The sequence below is a fragment of the Myxocyprinus asiaticus genome, chromosome 5 (genome assembly GCF_019703515.2).
Source record: "Myxocyprinus asiaticus isolate MX2 ecotype Aquarium Trade chromosome 5, UBuf_Myxa_2, whole genome shotgun sequence".
In the NCBI taxonomy this organism is placed as follows: Eukaryota; Metazoa; Chordata; class Actinopteri; order Cypriniformes; family Catostomidae; genus Myxocyprinus; species Myxocyprinus asiaticus.
In genome coordinates this window covers 30,076,799-30,100,979 of record NC_059348.1, presented here as the reverse complement: position 1 = coordinate 30,100,979, position 24,181 = coordinate 30,076,799, and the positions used below count along the sequence as shown (strand labels likewise).

Here is a 24,181-nt window from a genome sequence, read left to right as displayed (position 1 = left end):
ATTTTGAAATTTAGACACTGTGCTTTATTTAAAAAAAAAAAAAAAAAAAAAAAAAAATGTTAAGTTGCTACATTAGACATACCATGGCTGTTTGATTTGTCAAGCATGAAAACTTGCAACCTTGTGGGAGTCCTTTTTTGAAAATTGCGTGGTATTGACCCGTAATTCTCTTCCAGTTTTTAGGACTATAAACTGAACAGCTCTATTATGCAAGAACTATGGCAAATTTTCATAAAATGTACCATATTTGATTTTATCTCTGAATGGCAGAAGACGGCATGTGTTTTGTTCGTGATTCTAAGTAGCATTAGCTTCAAGAAGTGGTACAAACAACCTTCTTTCTTTCTGCCATTTCCTAGAGGAGAAGGTAACCTAGTTTTGCAGTGATAGCATGATTAGCATTGCTCTTTGAGGATGACTGCATTCTGTTTCAGGTTGACGAACAGGGGTGAGTGAATCACTGGACTATGTAGAAGAAGGCACAAATTCTCACGTTTGCACACAGTGACTTGGCTTCAGAGTTTTCCTTGTGGCAACTAGTTATACTACAAATAGTTATATTGCAAATAGCTAAGGATTGAAAGAAATGGTTCACCCAAAAATTACAATTATGTCTGCATTCTGTTCACCCTAAGCCTGTCACAATTTACTTTTACTGCATCTCTTTTTTTCATACAAAGAAAGTGAATGGTGGCTGAGGCTAACATACTGCCTAACATCTCTATTTGTGTTCCACAGAACAAAGAAAGACATACAGATTTGGAGCAACATGAGGGTGAGTGAATCATGGGAAAACTTTCATTTTGGGGTGAACTATCCTTTTAAGCCTAATTGTTAAGATGCATTTTGTATTATAACTTTTTGTTGTGAAATACTAATTTTTAGTTTCTTAAAGGAATATTTGATTCCATTCTGGATTTATTTTCATATATTCTATGAAAAAGACAGCAAAGCTATTGAGATATATTTGCCATGTAAGCACATAAGCACAGACCTACATAGTGTCATTAAAGCGACAGTTGCCTTAGAGATACCCTTGGCTCACTGTTTAAAGGTGAAAGAAACCTAGCTTGGCATTCTGGCGCTGTTCATGTGTCAGTGTTTTTTGTTTGTGACTTCTAATGTCTAACAACAGAATCAGGACGAGTATTGTCTCCTATTCCAAGCTCAGGTAATGTAGCATTTTGTAGTAATTTTCCTCTCCTTTTAAAACTGCCTTACCATCCAGGGTAATCAAGAGCCAGACTAAAATCCAGCCTATAATAAGACAAACAGCTGAATCGGTGAGAAAAGGCAGTCATTTGTACGTGATAGCTTTTTACATATTGGATCTATTTGCCGGTGCATTTTCAATATGCTCTTGTGGTGTGGGATTCCTCCCCCTGTTCTAATATTTCACCTGAATCAACACCTGCAGAGTGCTATATAAATGCAAATGGTATTTTATTGTGTTGTAGAGCTGCTCTTCGCTGAAGAAGTGTGAGCCTCGTTTCATCCTTATTGTAGAAGATTCCTTATCCTCTGTCATTAGATTCAAAGGTATCAGCTCATATCACTCTCCATATGAGAAATGCTGCCAGATTCTATTAAAAAGCACCTCTGTGACTAGACACCGTCAATGCCCTTACCCTTAATTATCTGAAAAAAGACATGATTCACTTTCTTCGCATTCCCCTTTTGTGGGTGTTTCTGTATAAAACCCATATAAATGTGTGCTGGTCAGTGAGTGTACAGGTATAGGTGCCAACGGTGTTGAGAAAGCTAATTTGAAACCAAAGCTTTGCAACCTAAAAGCTTCTCATAATTCAAAGTAGTTACACTACACTCATGCTACTCTTTTAAACACGTAGTTAGCTACACAAATTTCTAACCAAAAGTAACTACATATCAATATCTTTAATGATATTTTTTTAATACACAACTATCAGATTATAGACATCATAGATAACAGACAGACAGACAGACAGACTGATTGATTGATCGATCGATTGATTGATCAGTTCGCCCAGCTTTGGAACTGTATGTGCAAAACAATGTGACATGAAAAACACTGATGTAACGTTTTGTCATACTACACCGCTACTCATTGGAAAAATAGCTTGTTATAGTACAAGCTACACTGTGTTTAAAACAGCTGAGCTACTGTTACATTACTCTTAAAATGTTGTTATATTAGCTGCATTACAATTTTTTATATATTTACTCCCAAACACTGTGTACCTCTTTGTTTTGTGTGTATACGAGAGTTTGTGCGGAAACACACAGGATTGGCACCAGTGCTCGGGCCGTGACTGCCAACCCAATGACTTTCATCTGCACTGATGACAAATAGCCGTGGCATGGACCAGTACAGACTGGCATGCAGATGAAAAGCAGCCCATCTCCTCCCGCATTGCATTTAATTACCCAGCATATGTTATAAATCACTCCAAAGAGGATTTGGGGAATGCTTGTTGATCCACAACATGAAAAGAGCTCATTCTCTTCTGTTTCATTTTGTTTAATTCAGCTTGCGCAAATCATTGATGTAGTGGGAGGGCGGCCGCGATGGAGAGCTTGTTTAATCTGCTTGGCCAGACTGACAAAAGCCTCCCAGTGGCCGGAGGGGAGAGAAGTGTGGATCTCGCATCCCCGGTGAGGGGTTACAGCGGCACTCCTGGTCTGCTTCTCATTAAACACACATTTATAAGGTGGGTTATGAGTTGTTTTTGGCAGGGTCGGAGAAGGAAATGCAAATGGGCTGCAACAGAAGTCGGCTTGGGAACACTCCCCCCGTGCTATTACACAGACTTCATCATCAAAGGATCCCCTCAATTAAGGTTGGTTTCAAAGCCTTTTTCTCTGGTGCACTCAGTGAATACAGGCAGAATATGATCGGACACTCAACGCCCGGCTAAGGGATTCAAACTGACAAGCACAGCAGATCTTATGAAGCTCAAAGTTGAGAATGGTGGGACAATAAGCAGCTGAGAGGCCCATGATACTGTTCCATTTAATCCTGTGATTCTCAACCACAGGCAAGATCTTTTAAGCTGAAGTATGTACTTTCTGTGCCACTAGCATCACCAAATGGAATTGCAAAAATAATGTTTTTTTGTTTGCTTTTTTTTTCAAACAGCTTTCCTGAAAACTCCTCATGTCTACCATTGGTTGAACAAACAGATAATCCTGCCACAAATTCACGCCATTGGTTGAGTCAACACTAATGTGTCGGGCAGGCCGGGATGCACAAACAGAGCAAGATTTAATAGCGCTAATAGCAAGATATAATCCCGAAAAGTTTACACTTTTTCGGGAAATTAGCGTACAAATGATTTACCGTAGTCTCTGCATATTAAGCTGGGACAGGAGAAAGTATTTTAACATTGAAAACATGTCAGCTTTCACAATATGCCAGTATTTAAGGTCCAAAAAACTTAGTGTAGCGGAACTATTAACAACACCGGACACTTGTTTATGCTTATTCTGAAGTGAACTAGCCTGGAAGTGCTGTAATGAATGTGTACTTTCATTGGAGACACTGGGGTCATTTCTAATAATTGTTGATATTACTGAACCCACCCCGGAGACACGGATATGCATTATTCATCGCACTCTCTGTGACATCCCCTCGTTTGAGTATTTTATTCAAGCTGGACCTGTCATATACATATTCATCAGGCTGCAAAGAGGTCACCATGGGCAATAATCCCAGTCGCTGATGGTACAATATGAATATGGCAAAGACATATTCATTAAATTCATTCTGGTATAATTTCCCAGATAGCAATGGGTTAGTAGATCGTGTGCTGTATGTCCAACCACATGTTTGGTTCAGTATAAGTTTCTCTGTACGCTTCTCTGCTCTTTGTTCACAGTAATAAAAAACTTGTTTTCCAGTGTGAATCACAAGTGAGAGACAATCAATAAAGTATTAAACCAAGAGCATAAAATGTTATTTGAAGTGTTGATTGGAGATGCAAATGAAAGGTTTCTTCTGTTTCTTGCAAAGACAGATTTAAATGGCAAGGTTGTGGATAATGGACACTGGTGGAGACAAAATGTAAAAAAACTGTTCCAAAACTTTAAATCCTTCAGTAACTCTGGAGTCTCAGCATGGAATCTCTGGTTGTGAAGTGTGTTTGTCTAATCATTTATAACAGCACACATCTTTCAACATTCTGCATTAACATTACATGAGCTTAGTAGTAAAAAAAAAAAAGAAAAAAAAAGTACGAGTACTCCCTCTCTCCTATACAGCCTGATCTCATGAAATTTAAGTGACCATAACATTTTTGCATTTCAACATTTTTATTACACGTTTGGCTGTAGTTTTCCAGTGAAATGTCCAGCTGGGGGCACCAAAAGCGAGTAAAATGGTGTCGTATTCAGACAAGGTTTTTAAGGTGAATATTAGACTGATCTTTTTAAAACAATACCTCCCTAACATAAAACTTTAGCCTGAACCTAACCAATAGTGTTTTAAAATATAAATGAGATGTTTAAAAAAGACATTCTTACCAAATCAACGCCTCAACCTAACCAATAGTGTTTTAAAATATAAACGAGACGTTAAAAAGACATCCTTACCTAATCAATGCCTAAATCTAACAAACAGTGTTTTAAAATACAGAAGTGAAATGAAAAGCACATTTTCTGAAGCAACCACATCATTTCATGTAACTTTAATGACTCTGTCAAGTCACATGTCAGCTTGAGTTCATAGCTGGACATAGCAGTCCTCTGACTCAATGCCCAACTCTCTATGAGGTAAGCTACCATGCAAGCCAGTCATCCCAGAATAAGGGTATATGTAGGTGGGTCTGTAATACAAGCATTAAAATGTATTGTTTTTCAAAAGATGTGTTAGAGTAAATGTGTGTCAATACCATAAAATAACAAGGTCTGAGTAATAGAGAGAAAAATAAGTATTTATAAAGTCATATTCAGCCATTAAAGTCATGATTTGAGTGAAAGTGAATAAAACACACAGTTGTTGTAGCATCTTTAGTGTTCATTTCACCAGGAAACTGCAGGAGATTGTACCTGGAGACACATATAATAAGTTTAGCAAACATTTGTATAGAGTCACGTTTTCACTATGAGACCAGGTTGCTCTTATAAATAGTAATAGACCGATATATCCGTCAGGTGAATTAATTGGCTTATACAGTATTTGGCCATTTTGAGATTGTCAGCATCGACCGATGACTGTGCTCAACTGGCCTATTAACAGAAGTGGTCATTCTGCATAGTCCCAGTTCCAAATTCTACCAACTTGCAGAATAAAAACGCAGTAACTACACTTTTTTTCAAAACTGAGTTAACCGAAATCAGGTCTCTCAGACTGTTCTCTGTCCTGTTATGCTCAGAGTCAGAAAAAAAAACATAGTTTAAAAATTTCAATAACTACAAAATCCACACTAAAACCAAGTAATTTTGAAGTAATTTTTTTTTTTTTTTTTTTGCTGTAGTTACTGCATTCTGCCTGGATAATGCACATTTTCTGTTTTCACTAAAATACTTTTTTTTTTTCTTTTTTTTTTTTTTATTAAAAAATAAAATACTATTTATGTTGAAAAAGAAGTTTTGTGTACAACTTATTTGCTATAATTAAATTGTTATAATATCATCCATCAGCCACCCTGCTCTCTAAATCTAGAATCCATGTCGTTCAACCACTACTCATAACTTACTCATGAGTACATGGAGTTATAAAGTAGGTGGCATAACAAGAAAGAGAATATGAAAATGGTATACAAGATTTCTTGGTTAGTTGTTGGTGAAGACCCTGTCATTTATATCTGTATTATATTAAGCTAATAGACATTCTAATGAATAAGACCACATTTCATGCTCACTTGTGATCAAAGGATGGATGACTACTTAAAAGACACGTCTGAAGGAGAAGAGAAAGTTAAAGCCAATGACCATTATGCACAATAAATTCAGCAGAGAGAAAGATAGAGAGTCCATCCATTTCAGACGTATACTGCACATTACTCTGCTGATCATCATTCAGTGAGGGGGAAACATTTGTGTTCAGTCATTTCAATTTTGCCCAGATCCCTTGGGGTTGAGTGAATTGGAGATGAGCCAAAATCTAATAAGGTTCAACCTGGCTGTCAGGGCTTGAGTGTGTTATGGTAGTGATGTGTGTGTGTAATGTTGCAGCTGAGAGATATTGTACTGTACAAAAAAAAAAAAAAAAAAAAACAAGGATAGTATAACAGGTGGCATGTTGGAGTATCTGGCTCATTATCTTGAAAAGGGGAAAGTGTTTGGCTGTGTTTGCATTTAGCATTGAGATAACTACAGTACTAACAATTCTGAGCAATCACACTGCTAGTGAACTGGAGCCAATATATATAAAAAAAAAGCAGCATCCTTTCTGTGATGAGGCTTTTTTTTCCCTCTTTCTCTCTCTGAGCGTAAGAATTCCTTTAGGATCATTTAGTGTAGGCTATAAAATCCACATCATATCAAAGAGTTTTGATCAAACAATGCATGCAATACACATTAAACGCATGAACATCCACATGCCAATCTGTTTTGATCAAACAACCCCTCACCATATCTGCACACTCAAGCATTAATATGAGGAAAATTACAACCAAGAAACACTTAAAAGTCTACGCTAGGCTTTGAATGGAATGCATATGACAACTTTCAATCTCTGAAGCTTTCACTTAAAATCTGTGAAAATTAATTTTAAGGGAAGCTTTTAAAATTGCCTGATTATAATTCCTAATGACTCTGATCGCACGCTACATGTATGCAGTGTGCTGGCAGAGAGAGCATATGTTCTTTACATGCGGTTCATTAAGGAGACAGATTGACACATCATTACAAGGTACTGATATGGTAGATGAGCATTATAGAATAATCAGGAGCAAGAGTTACATGCATGTGAGGTTTTATGTGACTTTGATGGGCAGTAAGGAAGAGGGGATGCTTTCTAATTGGCAGATGCAGTCAGAAAAACTCCACACATTATATCAGCAATTGTGACAATCACATAGAACATAAGTGTTTAAAATGTTTCAATATTCTGTACCAATTAAAGATGATCTGAAAACAACTGTAATATCAAGCATTTTCTGCACTTTCTTACAAAAGTACAGTATCTTCTACTTTTATTAGTTCTTTATTCCTCTGTAAGAGTCTGTGTTAAAGGGATAGTTCACCAAAAACTGTATGTCTTTTTAAACCAATATGACTTTCTTTCGTCTGTGGAACACAAAAGGAGAAATTTAGAACAACTGTAATGGTCACTCATTTCCATGCAACTGCAATAAATGGGCACTTTCAGGCTTTTTAAAGGATGGAAAAGTGGTCACAAAAGTGGTCCAAAAGACTCGTGTGCACTATGTTCCAAGTCTTCTTAAGTCATAAGATAGCTTTATTTAATGAACAGGCCCCATTTTAAGTGGTTATTCACTAAACATCTTCCCCTCCAGAAGGCTGCAGCAACTGCGACCGGATCAGTGAGTTGTCAGTGAGTTGAACTTGAGAACAGAATCAGTCCGATTTGTTAAACAAATCATTCTGACCGCTTCTGTGAACTGAATCAACTGATTATGGCATAGATTTGACTCAAACAAATCATTCGTTCAAAAATTGGACATTGTAACTTCTTTTATGAAATCATGATCACGCCGAAGAGAGCCAGGGCTGATGTCAGAACATTTTAGTGAATCGTGACATTTTGGTGTGTTCTCTACAAAGCTATCATGTGGCTACATAAAAGAGTCAAATGGACCACTTTTATGATGCTTTTTTTTTCATGTTGGAGTGAGTCCTCATTCACTATCATTATATGGAAAAAAGTGGCAAGAAGGAAATACTTTGAAAATTCACCTTTTGTATTCCACAGAATGCCATGAGTAAATTAATAATGACAGAATTTTCATTTTCGGGTGAACTATTCCTTTAAGAGAGCTCTGTATGCGTAGTCCATGCACACTAGGTAGTCATGTTTAATAACTGTCATATGGTAAGTAGAACCGGTGATCACGTGCAGCTGGTGGGTTTTGAGGCAGGAGGCTTTGCCAGACACTCCAGAGAAATAAGTCTGTGTGACTGGACAGCTCCGCTGGCTTCTGGGCACCCAAAATACATTATCTAAATAAACATGTCAGCTCAGTTAGCAGGCAGTCTCTGGATGTATTTCTAACACTAAAGCATGACACTAAGCACAGGACAGGTAAGGCAACTTACAGCAGGCTGCAAAGAGTCTATGCACACCCTAAACTTGAAATAGAGATGCCATAAGGAATGACTGCAGTACTCTTGGGACAGTGCATTAGCTTTATTACATCATGCATAGTTAGAGGCTAAGATTTCTGAGAGACTAATACAGATCTAACTGAAAACTCAGGGGTACATAGACAGCCCCTTACTTCACTCCTGTGCCAATTTTTCCAACATCCTTGCAACTCAAAATACCACAACTCTACGTTCTATTTCTATGCTCTACTATTGCAGGTGTATTAAAGGGACAGATCACCCAAAAATGAAAATCCTGAAATAATTTACTGACCCCTTGTATGACATTTTTTCTTCAATGGAAAACAAAAGGAGGCAGAATGTTTGCCTCAGTCACCATTCACTTTCATTCAATATTTTCTGTACAATAAAAGTGAATGGCAACTGAGGCTGTACATTTTTTGCCTAACATCTCCTTTTGTTTTCCAGGACAAAAATAAATCCATATGTGTTTGGAACAAGATGAGGATTAATAAATGGTGATATTTCCCTATAGTCTTCATTAATTACAACTGAAGAGTGTAATTTCTGTCACACTGTAGGCACTAAAAGAATTGCAAAAATGATCACTCTTTTCAAATAGATTCCAGAAAAGTCCCCCCTTCTTCCATTCCAAACAAATAGTCCCTCTCCAAACTCACACCATTGGTTGAGCCAACGTTCCTGAATTGGGCTGGACGGGATACCCAAACAAATAGAGAAAGGTTTTGATTGTGCCACAGAGCGACAGTGTTACAATTTTAGGTGATATTTAACCTACAAATGGCTTACTTGTCTGGCTTACTTAAATGGCTTACTTGTACAAATAGTTTTAGTTGTCTCTGCACTTTAAACTAGAATAGAAAAAAGTATTTTTACATTAAAAAAATACACATTTCAGCTTTAAGTATTCAAGGGGGGGATTTTGGTTGAGTTTGAGTCAAGTCTTGTGCAAGAGTTCTCCATCATGGAAAACAAGCCAAATGGTTTTCCTTTATCTCATTCTAAAATTATATGAAATGTGAACTCTTTAAATGGAAGTATTGTGCTTTACCTTGCCAACATAGAGAGGATCGTCTCCTGTGTACTCCTCCAGGACGAAGAATTGGTTCCACACCCAGTTGCGCTTGTGTCTGTGAAGTGGTGTGCCCACATTAGCCCTGATATGCCTCTGAGAAGCCAGACGGAGAGGGACTGAGTTCAGAGTCATTCCCCAGCAGCCCATGTCCCACTGGGCCAACAGCAGCACAGTCATTACACTCAGTCCACTCCAAATTGCAGAGCCCCTCTGCATCATTTGGACAAAACGAAAAAGAAAAAAAGGAAACAAAAAAATTCACTCCTCCGTAATGAATGGGTGCCAAAGATCTCAAAGCTTAGAGGTGGATTATGGAAAGCTGTGCACCACCCTCAGCACTGGCTCAGGTAGAAGGGTAGAGGAGACAGTCCGACCAGTGATTGACAGACAGGACCACAGGAATGAACGATGGTTGTAGTTGAAGCTCTCAAACCTGTTGTGAGAACAGACATCAGGATGAGAGGTTGAAGAGAATGAGATTGAGAGAGAGAGTGAGAATGAGGGGACAATGAAAAAGACAGTGAGACATTAGAAAAAGAAAGAAATATAGAAAAAAACAAGTCTGTCAGCGAATATGCATGCTGGTTTTTCTGACATTTTTTATAATACCACATCACATTTGTACCCCAGTTTAAGACAACATGACTTTTGGCATTTCAGAGGAAGCATTCTGAGAAGCAGGTGCAGGCAGACCGCTACAGGTGAGCAAAATGGACATGCAGCCTTTTCCTCTGGATGGGTATTTGACAGCGCTGCTGAAAGTGGAGCACATTAATCTTTTGGGCTAAAGGAAACCAGCGAGGGAGGGAGAGATGGAGGGAGAGGGGAAGAGGCAAAGCTCCAATGCAAAGTTTTGGAGAAATAAAGCAAATAAAGGCCTATATGCCAACCCATTTCCAAAGTAGGAGAGAGTAACTCAATTGTCATATTTGGCTTCAGCCTATCAGTGTAGCTAGCTTGTAATAATCATTTATCACCAGTTTATGTTAATGTAGAACTGTTAGTTCTGGTCCTCTAACTGGACAAGCAGCATTCTTTGAGATGCCATGCTTTGCTGTATGATGGCAATGGGTGAATATATATGCATCTTTACCTTATATTTGAATGCCAAAAATCTATATTTTGACAACATTTATAATATTCATATTTTTAGGGAAAATGAGATCACCATGAAAAATACTGCAGCATAAGGTCTACGAACAACATATTATTTCTATTTGACTAAAATGGAAGTTTAAAACTTGTTTCATTTGTAAGGATGTCCGTACAGATCCACGGTTTTTCTGTGTAATAATAAAAACACACTACTACCGAGGTGCACTATTCCCTCAGGTCGTTTAATTTAATTAAACTGATGTGCCTATGTTCTAAGCAACTTCTATAGTACTACAATGACATTAGGCAGGATGATTTGCACTTGTCCAGGGAAGGTGAATGAGAAATAAGTAAAATGGAAACAGACTGCAATATACAACAGTTTTGAATCACAATTAATAAACATAAATACCTGGATATCGGTATAATAGCATATCGGCAGGTCCCTCTGAATTCCCACCCCTATTGGATCACTCTGACTGTCTGTCAATCTGTGTGTTGCTCGATGACATGCAATGGTTGATCCTGGTTTTGTTTGTAACTACTGTATTTTTGTTAGCACAGTAACTGGCCATTTTGTGTCTGAAATATAAGTTACCCTGTTAATTCCTTGACTTTTGAACTATTTTATAAAAAAATATATATATATATATATTGAAAAAATATATATCACAGGAGCAATATTGCTGTTGAACTGAATATCAGTGCTGTGTTATTGCTTAGTGGTTATTACCAGGCGCTCTCTTATCCTCTGCAAGTTATAGTACATTTTTACTTTAGGAACAAAGTTAGTAGTTAAATGACTTGCTCAGGAGCTCAAACCCCTACAAACTCACCCTTAGGACATGACTTAAGATCTTCAACTTCTGATCCACACCACACCATGAAAGTGTGTTATGTGAGTGACACTAGATTTTTTTAGTGTTGTACAGAAAACCTCATGCTTCAAATTGCAATGACGAACAATATTAAAGTGTGCACTCTAAGTTGAAATGACAAAATTTTAGGCACAAATTCCTCCTAAGGGGTCCCTGGAGCTTCTCAGTTAAAGAGAGCCTTTTAGGTGTTTCCAACATCCTTTTAAAGTCAAACACTTACAAGTCTGGAAAAGAATGTTCAAAAGGGTTTTGGTTAGAGCACATAGATGCTCTCTAGAGAAATCTGTCCTTCCAGAAGTTCAAAACCCACTGCAGCAGGATTCACGCACTAACAGCTTATTTTGATGTTGAAGAGGATGTTGAAATCTCCACGGAAATCTCTCATTGTCCGAGAAAATATCTGACCCAAGCTTTCCATATTACAGAACTGCACAACGTATTTGGCTTGGAGTTTATGGAAAAAAACACAACTCTGTGATTATCGCAGCTTGAATGTAGAAGGGTACATTGTAATAGAGGGTTTAAATACGAGATGCTAAACCGATATTCTAACATTTAAGCTATATGACAGATGCTGTGACTGTGCTAGAAAATGCTAAATAATTGTATATATGAGTGTAGAGTTCTGAAGGTGAACAGAAGAGTAAATCACAAAGAATCCCTCAGGGAATTCATTCACTCCTTGTATTCCCTCCCATCTCAATGCACTAGCACTGCTGGAGGAGAACAGAATGACTTGAACTTTGCTTCTGAAATCCACAGTGCCAAGAAAAGTCTCATCTAAAGCCTGTATTCTCCATCATAAGCTTTACTTTATAAGGTAATTACAAGTGCTTAGCAATGATTAGATCTCTATACATTTGGCTGAGTGGATTCAACATAGTTGAAAAAAAAAAAGCAAACAGATATGAAGAAAAACACAGTTATGGCTAAATAAATAGTCCTCTACATGTCTCAATTATCTATGACCTCCAAGAGTTTCACTGAGATGCTACATGACACCACTGTGAAATAAAAGAGCTTTGATTCTGCAATGCTTATAGCGTAGTGCCAGCTAATAAAGAGAGCTGGAAGGTGATATGGATCATTTATCAGGCTTGCATTAAAACACGACAAACAAGGACACAGGAAACAACCCCTAGGATTTCTTAATGCTGTGCTCCAAAGTAATATCTTAGGACAGGTTTGCATGACAGGACAAATTTCAAATGTGCCTAAATCATTTAGGATCAAGACTAGGACTGGCTGGAGTTTAAAAACAAAAAAATTACAACGCTTCCAATGACAATCAATATTTCAAAAAAACAGATTTTGGGGCTGCAAATCATGTTGTCAGTGAGATCCTGCAAAACATAAAATCTGTGTGCATCTGGCATTAGGATCTTTAACAAACATTTCCCTTCTTATTTCTGGCACTCTCTTTTAATTAAAACATACAGGGTACAAAGACAGCATCTGTGTCTTTGCTCCAAATTAGACAGATCAATAGAAAAATCATCAATAAGACTAATCTTGAATTACTGTACAGTATGTTATAATGTGACTATGTCATGCCGTGAGTGTACTATATCTGTTCCTCTCTCCTTCCAGCACCCCCACTAACTATTTTTTCTCTGCCCGAATCTGCTCACTGTCAGGCTTGGCTGAGTACCCGGACTTTGTGTTCAGCACAGATCGCCCAAATGGTCTGGGACAGGATGATGAAGTCTCATTAGGCCCCCATGCCATCTGACGAGCAGAGCCAAGGCTCCAAAACAGACCGCCCTGTGAGAGAGCATCCACAGCCACCGCCAGAGATGCAGCTCCAAAACCGATCTCAGCGCACTCTCTAGGCATAGCCCCCCTGTAGCGTAAAAGCGATTGTGGTGCTCACCAGGGACAGTATGCTCAAACACAGAGCAAGCAAGGCTCCTGGCATCTGGACATCAAACATAGCACAGTGAGGACTAGTAGCATATGGCCCTCTTATTATGGCTGCCCTTCCCCTTACAGTCTCTTGAAGGTGGCAATGGCAAGATTATGCAAGGATCTGAGCTGGAAATGATTGGTTATAAGTGTGCAAACTGTCGGTGCAGTAAAGAAATATTTGATATAAAGTATTTATACTTGATATATTTATTTTCTTCTTCTGTGTCATTACACGCTTCACAAAAAAAGCTTATATATATATATATATATATATATATATAAAGCTTATGTAAATGCGCACAAACTCAGGGCTGTTTCTAGGCATACAGTGCCCTAAGCGAAATCCTTCTTGAAGGACCCCCTCCCTTCCCTCTCGGGCCACAAGGGGGCCCCCTACAACTGTCTAATTAAGCCATAACAGCTGCCTGAGTCTTTCTCGCAGCTTTTAGTATATTTTAAAAAATTATAATAATCATCTTGCTTTGCGGGGACCCCTATTGGCTTGGGGGCCCTCATCCCGCTTATTGCAAAATGGTCCTGCACAAACTTAAAGGAGTAGTTCATCTAAAAATACAAAATCTTTTTTTTTTCTTGTTCTATGGAGCATCAAAATAGAAGTAATGCAGAATGTTAGCCTCAATCCCCATTCACTTTTTGATTGTATGGAAAAAGGAAGCAATGAAAGTGAATGATGACCTAGAGTAGAACCCAGCCTAATATTGCATGTTGTGTTCCATAGAAAAAAAGAAAGTTATATGTGTGTAGAAAAATAAGGGTAACCCTGCTAACACACGACATACCAGTTACGTAATTTATTCATTTCTTTTTGGTAATTTCATGACTTACTAACAGGCAACGTAACAGCAACGTCACAGGCCCATAATTTCATTACCATTATATTACTAATTCACAGCGTCATCTTTACATCCTCCTAATGTCCCAAGCTTACCCAGAATGGTCCAGTTGTGTAATGTATTCGTAATATCTGGGTATTTCTGTGACTTATTGGCAACGTAACTGCAATGTTATAGGTCCATAATATAATTACCACATCAACTTCCAATTCCACTTTTTTACGTTCTCCTAAGTGATAAATAAAAAAAAAAACACACACAAAAAAAAAAAACATATGACAGATTTGTGTTGTAGCAGTTTAATAATTGCTATCTTTGCAGCACTATATAATATAGTGATGGAAGGTAAATACACAGTACATACGGTAATATAACAGTACGCGCCTCCACCTGAACTCTTGCTGTGCATCATCTGAACTGAGCGCGCGCACAATGGAAATGTGTCCGTTTGTTTTTCTAGGTAAGACAATTTTTATTTCATAACACAATATAAAAATGTCTTAAGTTATGAACATAACACTAGAATATTTCCATATTTACATTAAGCCTGACAGAATCTCATCTAACACCAGGTAAACAGGACAACACATATTTCTGAGGCACTTTTTTACTTCTGCCTCATCTGACAGGATAGTTCGTTTTTTTTATTTATTTATTTTTTTAATCATACTCACCACTAGGGGGCGCTTGAGCGCTAAAACCCCTGGTATTTAAACTGGTAGAATCATAGAAGAAGTCAGTTTGTTTGGAACAGGGAAGCATGGTATTATCCTAGCACCTCCAGCAAAACTCATTGGAGTCCTGATTGAGAAACTTTGTTTCCAGTTCAATCTTGTAAATTTTGTTTCTCCTTATGTTGTGTATTTGTTTTCACTTGATGTATATAATTTATCTGTGGGCTCTCTAGCTAATGCTAGATTCCTTTTCTTTTTGTAGATGGACTCTTTAAATGTTGCTTTATATTTTGTCATCTTGAAACTGTGTAAGTAGTTTTAAAGGCTCTACTTAAATAGATATCAAGAGGTTTCTCCCCAATGGATTGTTCTCACTGCATTGCCTTGTGGATTATCAAATATCCCAAGTACAAGGATTTGACTCTGTGGACTATCTTGTTTTTGTTGGATTATTTGAAGAGCACTTGAAGGGCTATTTTCTATTTTTTGTGTTTATTTCTTTTCTTTTTTTTTTTTCAGCATCAAAGGGACTTGGACATCATCCTAAACATTGACTATTTCAACTTTCATTGTAGTGATTCCATACTTACCCAAAGAATCACTCATCTACAACTTGAACTGATCAGATAAGCCTTTTTTTTTTAATTCTTTTTCTATTGGTTCACATTACTTTACAGGCCATCTTTGGGTATATTACTTTGATTTACTGTACTGGTTTCATTTCAATTCATTTTCATGTACATGCATTGTTCTGTTTATTTCTTCTGGTTTACTCAAAACATTCAATTTATATAAAAGGTATAAAATTTCATTCTTGTCTTTATTGTTTGTGACAACACACTGGGAAATATAATAAGATATTTTTTTAGCAGCGTTAAGTTAATAGTTGGTGGGCCCCTCCTGTTATTCAGAGATATATACAGGTGCATCTCAATAAATTAGAATGTCGTGGAAAAGTTCATTTATTTCAGTAATTCAACTCAAATTGTGAAATTCGTGTATTAAATAAATTCAATGCACACAGACTGAAGTAGTTTAAGTCTTTGGTTCTTTTAATTGTGATGATTTTGGCTCACATTTAACAAAAACCCACCAATTCACTATCTCAAAAAATTAGAATACATCATAAGACCAATAAAAAAAACATTTTTAGTGAATTGTTGGCCTTCTGGAAAGTATGTTCATTTACTGTATATGTACTAAATACTTGGTAGGGGCTCCTTTTTGCTTTAATTACTGCCTCAATTCGGCGTGGCATGGAGGTGATCAGTTTGTGGCACTGCTGAGGTGGTATGGAAGCCCAGGTTTCTTTGACAGTGGCCTTCAGCTCATCTGCATTTTTTGGTCTCTTGTTTCTCATTTTCCTCTTGACAATACCCCATAGATTCTCTATGGGGTTCAGGTCTGGTGAGTTTGCTGGCCAGTCAAGCACACCAACACCATGGTCATTTAACCAACTTTTGGTGCTTTTGGCAGTGTGGGCAGGTGCCAAATCCTGCTGGAAAATGAAATCAGCATCTTTAAAAAGCTGGTCAGCAGAAGGAAGCATGAAGTGCTCCAAAATTTCTTGGTAAACGGGTGCAGTGACTTTGGTTTTCAAAAAACACAATGGACCAACACCAGCAGATGACATTGCACCCCAAATCATCACAGACTGTGGAAACTTAACACTGGACTTCAAGCAACTTGGGCTATGAGCTTCTCCACCCTTCCTCCAGACTCTAGGACCTTAGATTCCAAATGAAATACAAAACTTGCTCTCATCTGAAAAGAGGACTTTGGACCACTGGGCAACAGTCCAGTTCTTCTTCTCCTTAGCCCAGGTAAGACGCCCCTGACGTTATCTGTGGTTCAGGAGTGGCTTAACAAGAGGAATATGACAACTGTAGCCAAATTCCTTGACACGTCTGTGTGTGGTGGCTCTTGATGCCTTGACCCCAGCCTCAGTCCATTCCTTGTGAAGTTCACCCAAATTCTTGAATCGATTTTGCTTGACAATCCTCATAAGGCTGCGGTTCTCTCGGCTGGTTGTGCACCTTTTTCTTCCACACTTTTTCCTTCCACTCAACTTTCTGTTAACATGCTTGGATACAGCACTCTGTGAACAGCCAGCTTCTTTGGCAATGAATGTTTGTGGCTTACCCTCCTTGTGAAGGGTGTCAATGATTGTCTTCTGGACAACTGTCAGATCAGCAGTCTTCCCCATGATTGTGTAGCCTAGTGAACCAAACTGAGAGACCATTTTGAAGGCTCAGGAAACCTTTGCAGGTGTTTTGAGTTGATTAGCTGATTGGCATGTCACCATATTCTAATTTTTTGAGATAGTGAATTGGTGGGTTTTTGTTAAATGTGAGCCAAAATCATCACAATTAAAAGAACCAAAGACTTAAACTACTTCAGTCTGTGTGCATTGAATTTATTTAATACACGAATTTCACAATTTGAGTTGAATTACTGAAATAAATGAACTTTTCCACGACATTCTAATTTATTGAGATGCACCTGTATATCTCTGAATAACAGGAGAGGCCCACCTCCTGTTATATATATATACCTGCGTGCCGATATTGTGGTCGGTGGTTATAAGGTAAAACACTTATTACTTTACAACAAATAAATAACTTTTATTACAAATGTATTGAAGTAGGGGGCCTGGGTAGCTCAGCGAGTATTGATGCTGACTACCACACCTGGAGTCCCAAGTTCAAATCCAGGGTGTGCTGAGTGACTCCAGCCAGGTCTCCTAAGCAACCAAATTGGCCCAGTTGTTAGGGAGGGTAGAGTTACATGGGGTAACCTCCTCGTGGTAGCAATTAGTGGTTCTCAGTCTCAATGGGGCACATGGTAAGTTGTGTGTGGATCATGGAGAATAGCATGAGCTAGGGCTGCACAATTAATCGAAAAATAATCGCAATTACAATTACAGCTGCCACAATTGTGAAAACTGACGATTACAGCATTCAATTTAAGTCTGCTCCTGTTGCGTCAATGGTTTCTATTTACAACGTGTTTTTGCAGCGGTTGATAATTCAAACCAATAACTAACATGTCCATTGAGCAATGAAACAGCAATGGCTAATCAGAGCCACTTAAATTAGTCCTCCGTCCTATCAGTAATGACAACTGATCCTAATGCGCAAGTTTTAAACCGTCTGAATGCCCAGATGCTTGCTTTATGTTCCAACTCTGTTTGCGGTGGCATATGAAAATTAATACTGAAGAAACATCACATGACACTTAAAAAGAAGCTGTAGAACAAGAGCGAAAAGCAATTTGGAATTATTTTGGATTCATTGCATACTGCACCGCTTGCTTTGAACGAAGATGTTAAATACACTGCAAATAAGCAACACGACAAAACTAAAATGCTCCCGTTCTAATCAAGGCACAGACGCGGTGAAAATAATTGATTTATTATGCTGATTAGACAGCTTTGTTTTTAATGAGAGCATTCGCGAGAGTGCAGAACTTTGTGCGGAGCGTCATTGAGCTCGCGTCGAAATGCAGGTCTCAAACAGTGTAAACCTGCAGTGAGTGACAGCAGACATTGTAATGGGAGAGTTTGTCACGTTGCTCAATTTCTGTGTACAATTTATAAAAAATTCAATAATCGTTTTGTTTTGTCATGTTAATAAGAAGGCCAATGTGAATTTGATTTGTACAAAATAGCAATAAAGTAATTCAGCTTAACTGTTCTAAGTTTGTTTTTGTAAGTGTAGCCAACATAAAGAATATGGCATGAATAGCATATTTTAGGAATCACCGTCATTGTTACCGTGTCTGCTCTAATGAGACCCATTTGCCACACAGCTGGTATTAGTAGATTTAAAATTTTCACGAATCGCACAAACTCTAATCGCAAATGACTGTTTTTAATTTCCAAAGTGCACCACTGAGGCCAAAAATGATCTAACGATGATCTTACATGAACAAGATCACTACTGAAGATCTAACAGGATGAATGGTCCCCTGTCTTGCCACCAAAGGGCTTACTGAACGCAGTAAGTAACTTGGTAAATTTAAATCGGCTGTTAATAAGTTTGAATATTGAATAAGTCATATTATTTAATGTTCATGGACTAATAATTTTAGCAGTAATTTAGCAATAATTTAATTGATTCTATACCATTTATATATCCATTTACAATATTTTTATTTGGCTTAACATTAACAAACATTATTACAATATTTAATGCTTAAAAGGTGCGCAGCTCATATCTACCATTGAAATCTGCTACTCTGAAGAACCGCACGGTTGCTTATTTGTGACATCATGGTAATTTAATATTTTAATCAACATTAATAATCACGATTACAATATCAAGGGCAATAATCGGCAATTATGATTTTTGCTATAATCGTGCAGCCCTAGCATGAGCCGGATTGAGGTGAGTAACCGTGCCACCACGAGGACTTAGTAAGCAGTGGGAATTGGGTATGCTAAATTGGGGAGAAAAGGGGATTAAAAAATAAATTACTGAAATATTGTGGGTGTAAAGGTTCATTGAGCTTTGGAAAGACACTAAATACATAAAACCTGTTTTTTACCATTATATAGTACAGTTAGCAGTGGAGTTGCCATGGCAACCGGATCAAACCCAAACTGCAGAAGACAGCAGCTGCACCTCTGTTTCTGGTCAGTTATGCCACAAAAGTTAATCTATCTACAGTATATACATTTTTAATTGTTAATTTTTATTTTTTCTTTTTCTTTTTTTTTTTTTTTTTTGCTAACTGATTAATTTTACATTTTTGCTATAATTTAATATAATTATTTATTGAACAAAATATGTAGATCTTCTGAAGATTATATTGTAAGGAAGTCATTAACCATTTTATTTATCCTTAAAATTGCTTTAACAAATGTAATTCGAGGCATTAGGTGTTAAGCTGGTCTAAGTACAAAAGTCATTTAGGCTTTTTCTGTGGCAATAGGTCTCAATTTCTTTAATTGTTGTATTTTTTCCTCTGTTCTCTGTCAAAATAAATGAAGTACATTAACTTTGAGTCTGCATTCGTTATTCACACGCACAACTGTTTAAATAGCCTTTAAATTAATGTTGGGCAAATGAGGACATAAATAAGGTTAGAATACTGCATGTCAGCCCATAAAATAATCATTAAAAGCAAAAATTACCATCTGGTTACCAACAAACAACTACTGATCCTCAACGTTGCCACAGCGTCATCATCCTTATAGGTCTACAGCCATGTGTAAAGTTGGGAAATAAGATAATAGTAACATTACTCACTGAAGCACAAGAGAACTGAACAATTACTCTGTGCAGAACACTCAGAATTCATACATTGTTCATTCAAACTGAACCTCACACTTAATTTTGTGCCATGGCAAGTTGGCCCAAGTACTCCTCGCTGCAGACTGTAGCGCGATGACGTAGTGGATCTAATCCCATGCGTATTGGATTTTAGTGATGTAGTGGATGTTTTAATGCGCATGCGTATTCATATTTTAATGATTTATTACTGTAGGGTGCTTAACGGTCATTAATACAGTATGTATTCATATAACACACACACACACATATTTACAGATTAGGGCTGCACAATTAATTAAAATAAAATCGCAATATGACATTGAGCAATTATTTAACCGCAAAGGGCTACGATGATTTAATTAAATTAATAGATAAATCAAGCCGTTCGCTTCAAAGTCTATGCACGCTGCTCTCTCCTGTCTGTATTGTGTATAAGCCTTAATACAGTGTATTCAGAGTGGTTCTGTGCTCCACAACTCCATCTCGTGCTCAGGGTAACAGATGTGCTCCATTCGGTTCCGTATAATGAGCATGTCATTTTTAAAGCGCTCCAGATTCACTTTAATTTCACTTCTGCATACTTCCAAGCAGTGGCGAAAGCAAAGCCTTCTCTGCTGGCCTAACATGCCAAATAAATATTTTTCATCCTTTCATTCTCAATCACCTTTTTGCCTATGTATTTTTAATCGCTTTCCAATCTTAATTAATCTACAAACAAATTTTAAAAGTTTATCCAGTCAAAATTTATTCCTTGTTGCTTACAAGCGAAGCGTGACAACTGTTTCACAAATGACATGCCCCAAGCCATGATCCTTAGCCGAAGCAGCACGTGAGTTTGAGCTCCATCCCCTCAGGCCTTCAGAATTTCTTCAGAATCCCTCAACAGTGCAATTGAATGGGCAACTAAAGTCAGATTGTCAGATTCATCAGCCAAACAGATTGATTTATTTGTTCTTTATGGGTGTGATCTTTAGGATATGTCCCAGTAGAGGCCTTCTAGCTGGCCTTGAGTGACGCAATCACGCTTTAAGTGATGTATGTAATTCAAGAGCGAAAAGCATAAGATCAAGCTATCTGACGAGTCGGATGTAACTGCCACATCACCATTGAGAAAGAGATCCTTATGGATTTAAAAACATGAGATGTTCTGCATGACTGTGTGATTGCTTAATTTATTAAACAGGAAAGGAGGACTGATTTTCACTTCAAGTAAATTGGTAAGTGCTTTTTGCATTGTTATAGCAACATCAGGAGTTTTCTAAGTGTAAATTAGGCTGCTGGAGCATTCAGTGTCAGATCAAGTTTTGAAAAGTAGTGCTGCGTTCCATTCAACTCGGAAAGTCGGATTTCCCAACTTCCTACTAGGAAAAGTGCAATGGAATGCATCTTTAAGTCAGAATTACAACTTGTAGGCTCGTGCAGAAATTCTCAACTCCGATTTTGCCGAGATGCAGGGCATGATGTCACACAAACATGTCGACACTCAGGGAGATGTACAAAGTAAGTGATAAACAATCACTTTATTAAGTAATATCGATAAATGAGTTTGTTTCCACATTACATGATATTAAAGCTTGTTTAACCTGCAGAAACAGGTGTATAAAACATGGTAAATTATAATCTCTTTTGATAATCGTACACCCGAAGCACAAATGCTAGCGCTGCAGCATTTTTTATCAGTTGGGTTGCTAGGAGACATCTCTAATAAGAGTCAAACCCCTGATAAGCTAACGGGAGCGTTGCAGTTCCAAATATCAGGGAATGTAATGCATTTATGGTCGGCGATATCAAGTAGGAATATCCCACATCCAACATGAATGGAACGCAGCATAACCGTGTACCCTGACGAAACTAAATTTATTGCAAGCAACATTTAAAACGCAAATATTATTAGATTTTTCCAGGTATTATAGACCTCCTTGTTATGTTCATATGAAAAAATATGATTTTTGAATGTCTGTTCGGGAGACATTCATTTCACTTACAGTCATGCTGCAGTTAAAATTAGGCTTGCTTGAGCATTAAGTGTCATTTCAAGTTCTGGCTTTCGTGCATGGATGTGTTTTTAAAATGTAAATTGGTATTATTAGTTAGCTGCGACATAATGTATGATGCCCAAAAGCATAGGGTGTCTTATTCATTGTGAAACTGTGTTTTCTTAATGGCATGAATCACACTGAAGGCCTAGACTTTAAATGCACGGCCCGCCACTGCTTCCAAGTATGTTTGACAACTACATGTTAATATATACATACAAATAATTCACACCATGATATTTATGTACAGCAGAGGAGATGTTAAAATGAGGAGCACATTATAGTGATGAGTATATTGCTTAATTTATATATTTGTTTTCTGTGGGTGAAGAGGAAAAACAATTTAAAGTAATTTACAAAATCCATGATTATGACCATTTTTAAAAGTTAAGCTATATTAAACAAACATCTCAGTGTAATACTTTAATACTAAGTAATAATGTACTCAGTGTAACGCATAAAAAAACAAACTATCCACTACGTCACCAAAATCCACTACGCAGAGGATTAGACCCACTGCATCATCGCGCTACAGTCTGCAGCGAGGACACTCTGTTGGCCTCACAGTCCACTCGATGCGCCACCTAGTGGCATAACATAAATGGTCGACTCCACTATGTACCTGTTGTTGGCATTGCAGTGGCGTCCTGACAGGGAGGCATTTGTGATCGATACTGAAGTGTGAGGAAAATCAGCCTCTGTATCTGATAACTGCTCTTGTTTTGTAAATTACAAACAAACAAATTAAAATTACAAACACATTACACCTCAAAAAGACTACTAGCGTATATTTCACAGTGGAAATGGTTTAAGTGTTGCCATCAAAATAAAGTCCTTCACACAGTACAGACGACATTATATGCATTACAGATGTGACTCTGGCAAGGTCCCAAATATTGCTCTTAGGACTGAGAAATTGCACATCGGATCGAGTCGTTTAATATGCTGACTATCAGACCTAAACTTTTGAACATCGCATCTAGTGCTCCTGAGGGAAAACTGATGAATATTAAAACTTTGAAAAGTGTGGCACTTAAAATCAGTATTGCTCTTAATGCTGACCGCACTCTCCGAAAAAGAAATTACCATGATTGAAAATGTATGTATGTATGTATGTGTGTGTGTGTGTATATATATATATATATATATAGCCGAAAGTACAGAACATAATTTATTGCATTCGGGCTAACGAATCAGCGTGTTTTGTTTCTTCTTTTATTCTCTCTGGATTCATCAGTCCTTATGGAGTTGCCAATAGTTGCAGCCCGTTAGGTTCAATGAAATTGACCTTTCATTAAAACACACACACACACACAAAATAATGCCACAATGTCAGCCTTTCACAACTTTTAGATCACTAAAAAATGTGCTTGTTGTTGTAATGCCTCTAAATGTGCACTAGCCACATACTACATTAAATATGACTAACGTTAATCTCCAACTGTCCATACGGTATTGCACCCCAACAAACACTGCATAAATCAGTCTCGTACCTTTTCTTCCAGGTCCTCGGCGTGCTTATCAATTGTAAACGTTTTTGTGGAAATTGAGAAGGATTCCGTCACGTAGTAGCCGCTCTGCACGCGCTCTTCCCGAAGAAGTCAAGGAAACATATTCAAAAGCAGCATCCCTGCGCAACAGACGTCCTTCCCTCCGCTCCGCTCAACGTGATCGCATTCAGTGCGCTGCTCGTGCAGATTCCGCGCGTCTACAACACACACAGCAGCTACAATAAGCCCTATTGAGAAGCTACAGCTGCAGCGAACCTCAGCCAGGGGAGAGCACCGAGCACTGAGAGACTCACAAAGCAACCACAACTCTGTGAAGCATCCGTGAAGCATGCCCCGGGAGCCACAGTCACCTAAACTCTAGGGAAAATAGTGGTTGAGCGTAACTTCTTTTCTGTGGAGAAAATGCCCACTCTGCCTTGACAAAATGAACAAGTCTCTTTTAGTATGCTGTTCAAGCATCGCACATCAGGGAAACGTTGCATCGAGGGGAGGTGCCGATGTCAGTCAGCGTATCCAAGGTGGATTTACATGCTCTGACTCCTCAAGACGTTTTAAGCATACTTTTGATCATTTATGTGGCATATTGCGAACAGAGATTATTACCTGAGATTTAATGTTAGGTACATGGTGAATGAAAAGTAAAAA

At 37.9% G+C, this 24,181-nt stretch overlaps 1 protein-coding gene across 1 annotated transcript in view; it reads right to left on the bottom strand.

Moving 5' to 3' along the window:
• cdh7a (cadherin 7a) overlaps positions 1 to 23,960 on the bottom strand; it is a 93,520-nt gene extending 69,560 nt beyond the window's left edge. Inside the window, exons 1-2 of the mRNA XM_051697027.1 lie at positions 23,519 to 23,960; positions 9,281 to 9,737 (exon numbers count right to left, since the gene is read on the bottom strand). Of these exons, the coding sequence (XP_051552987.1) occupies positions 9,281 to 9,523 (243 nt within the window). The 5' untranslated portion in view covers positions 9,524 to 9,737; positions 23,519 to 23,960. The remainder of the gene's footprint in view (positions 1 to 9,280; positions 9,738 to 23,518) is intronic.
• Positions 23,961 to 24,181: the final 221 nt, after the last annotated feature.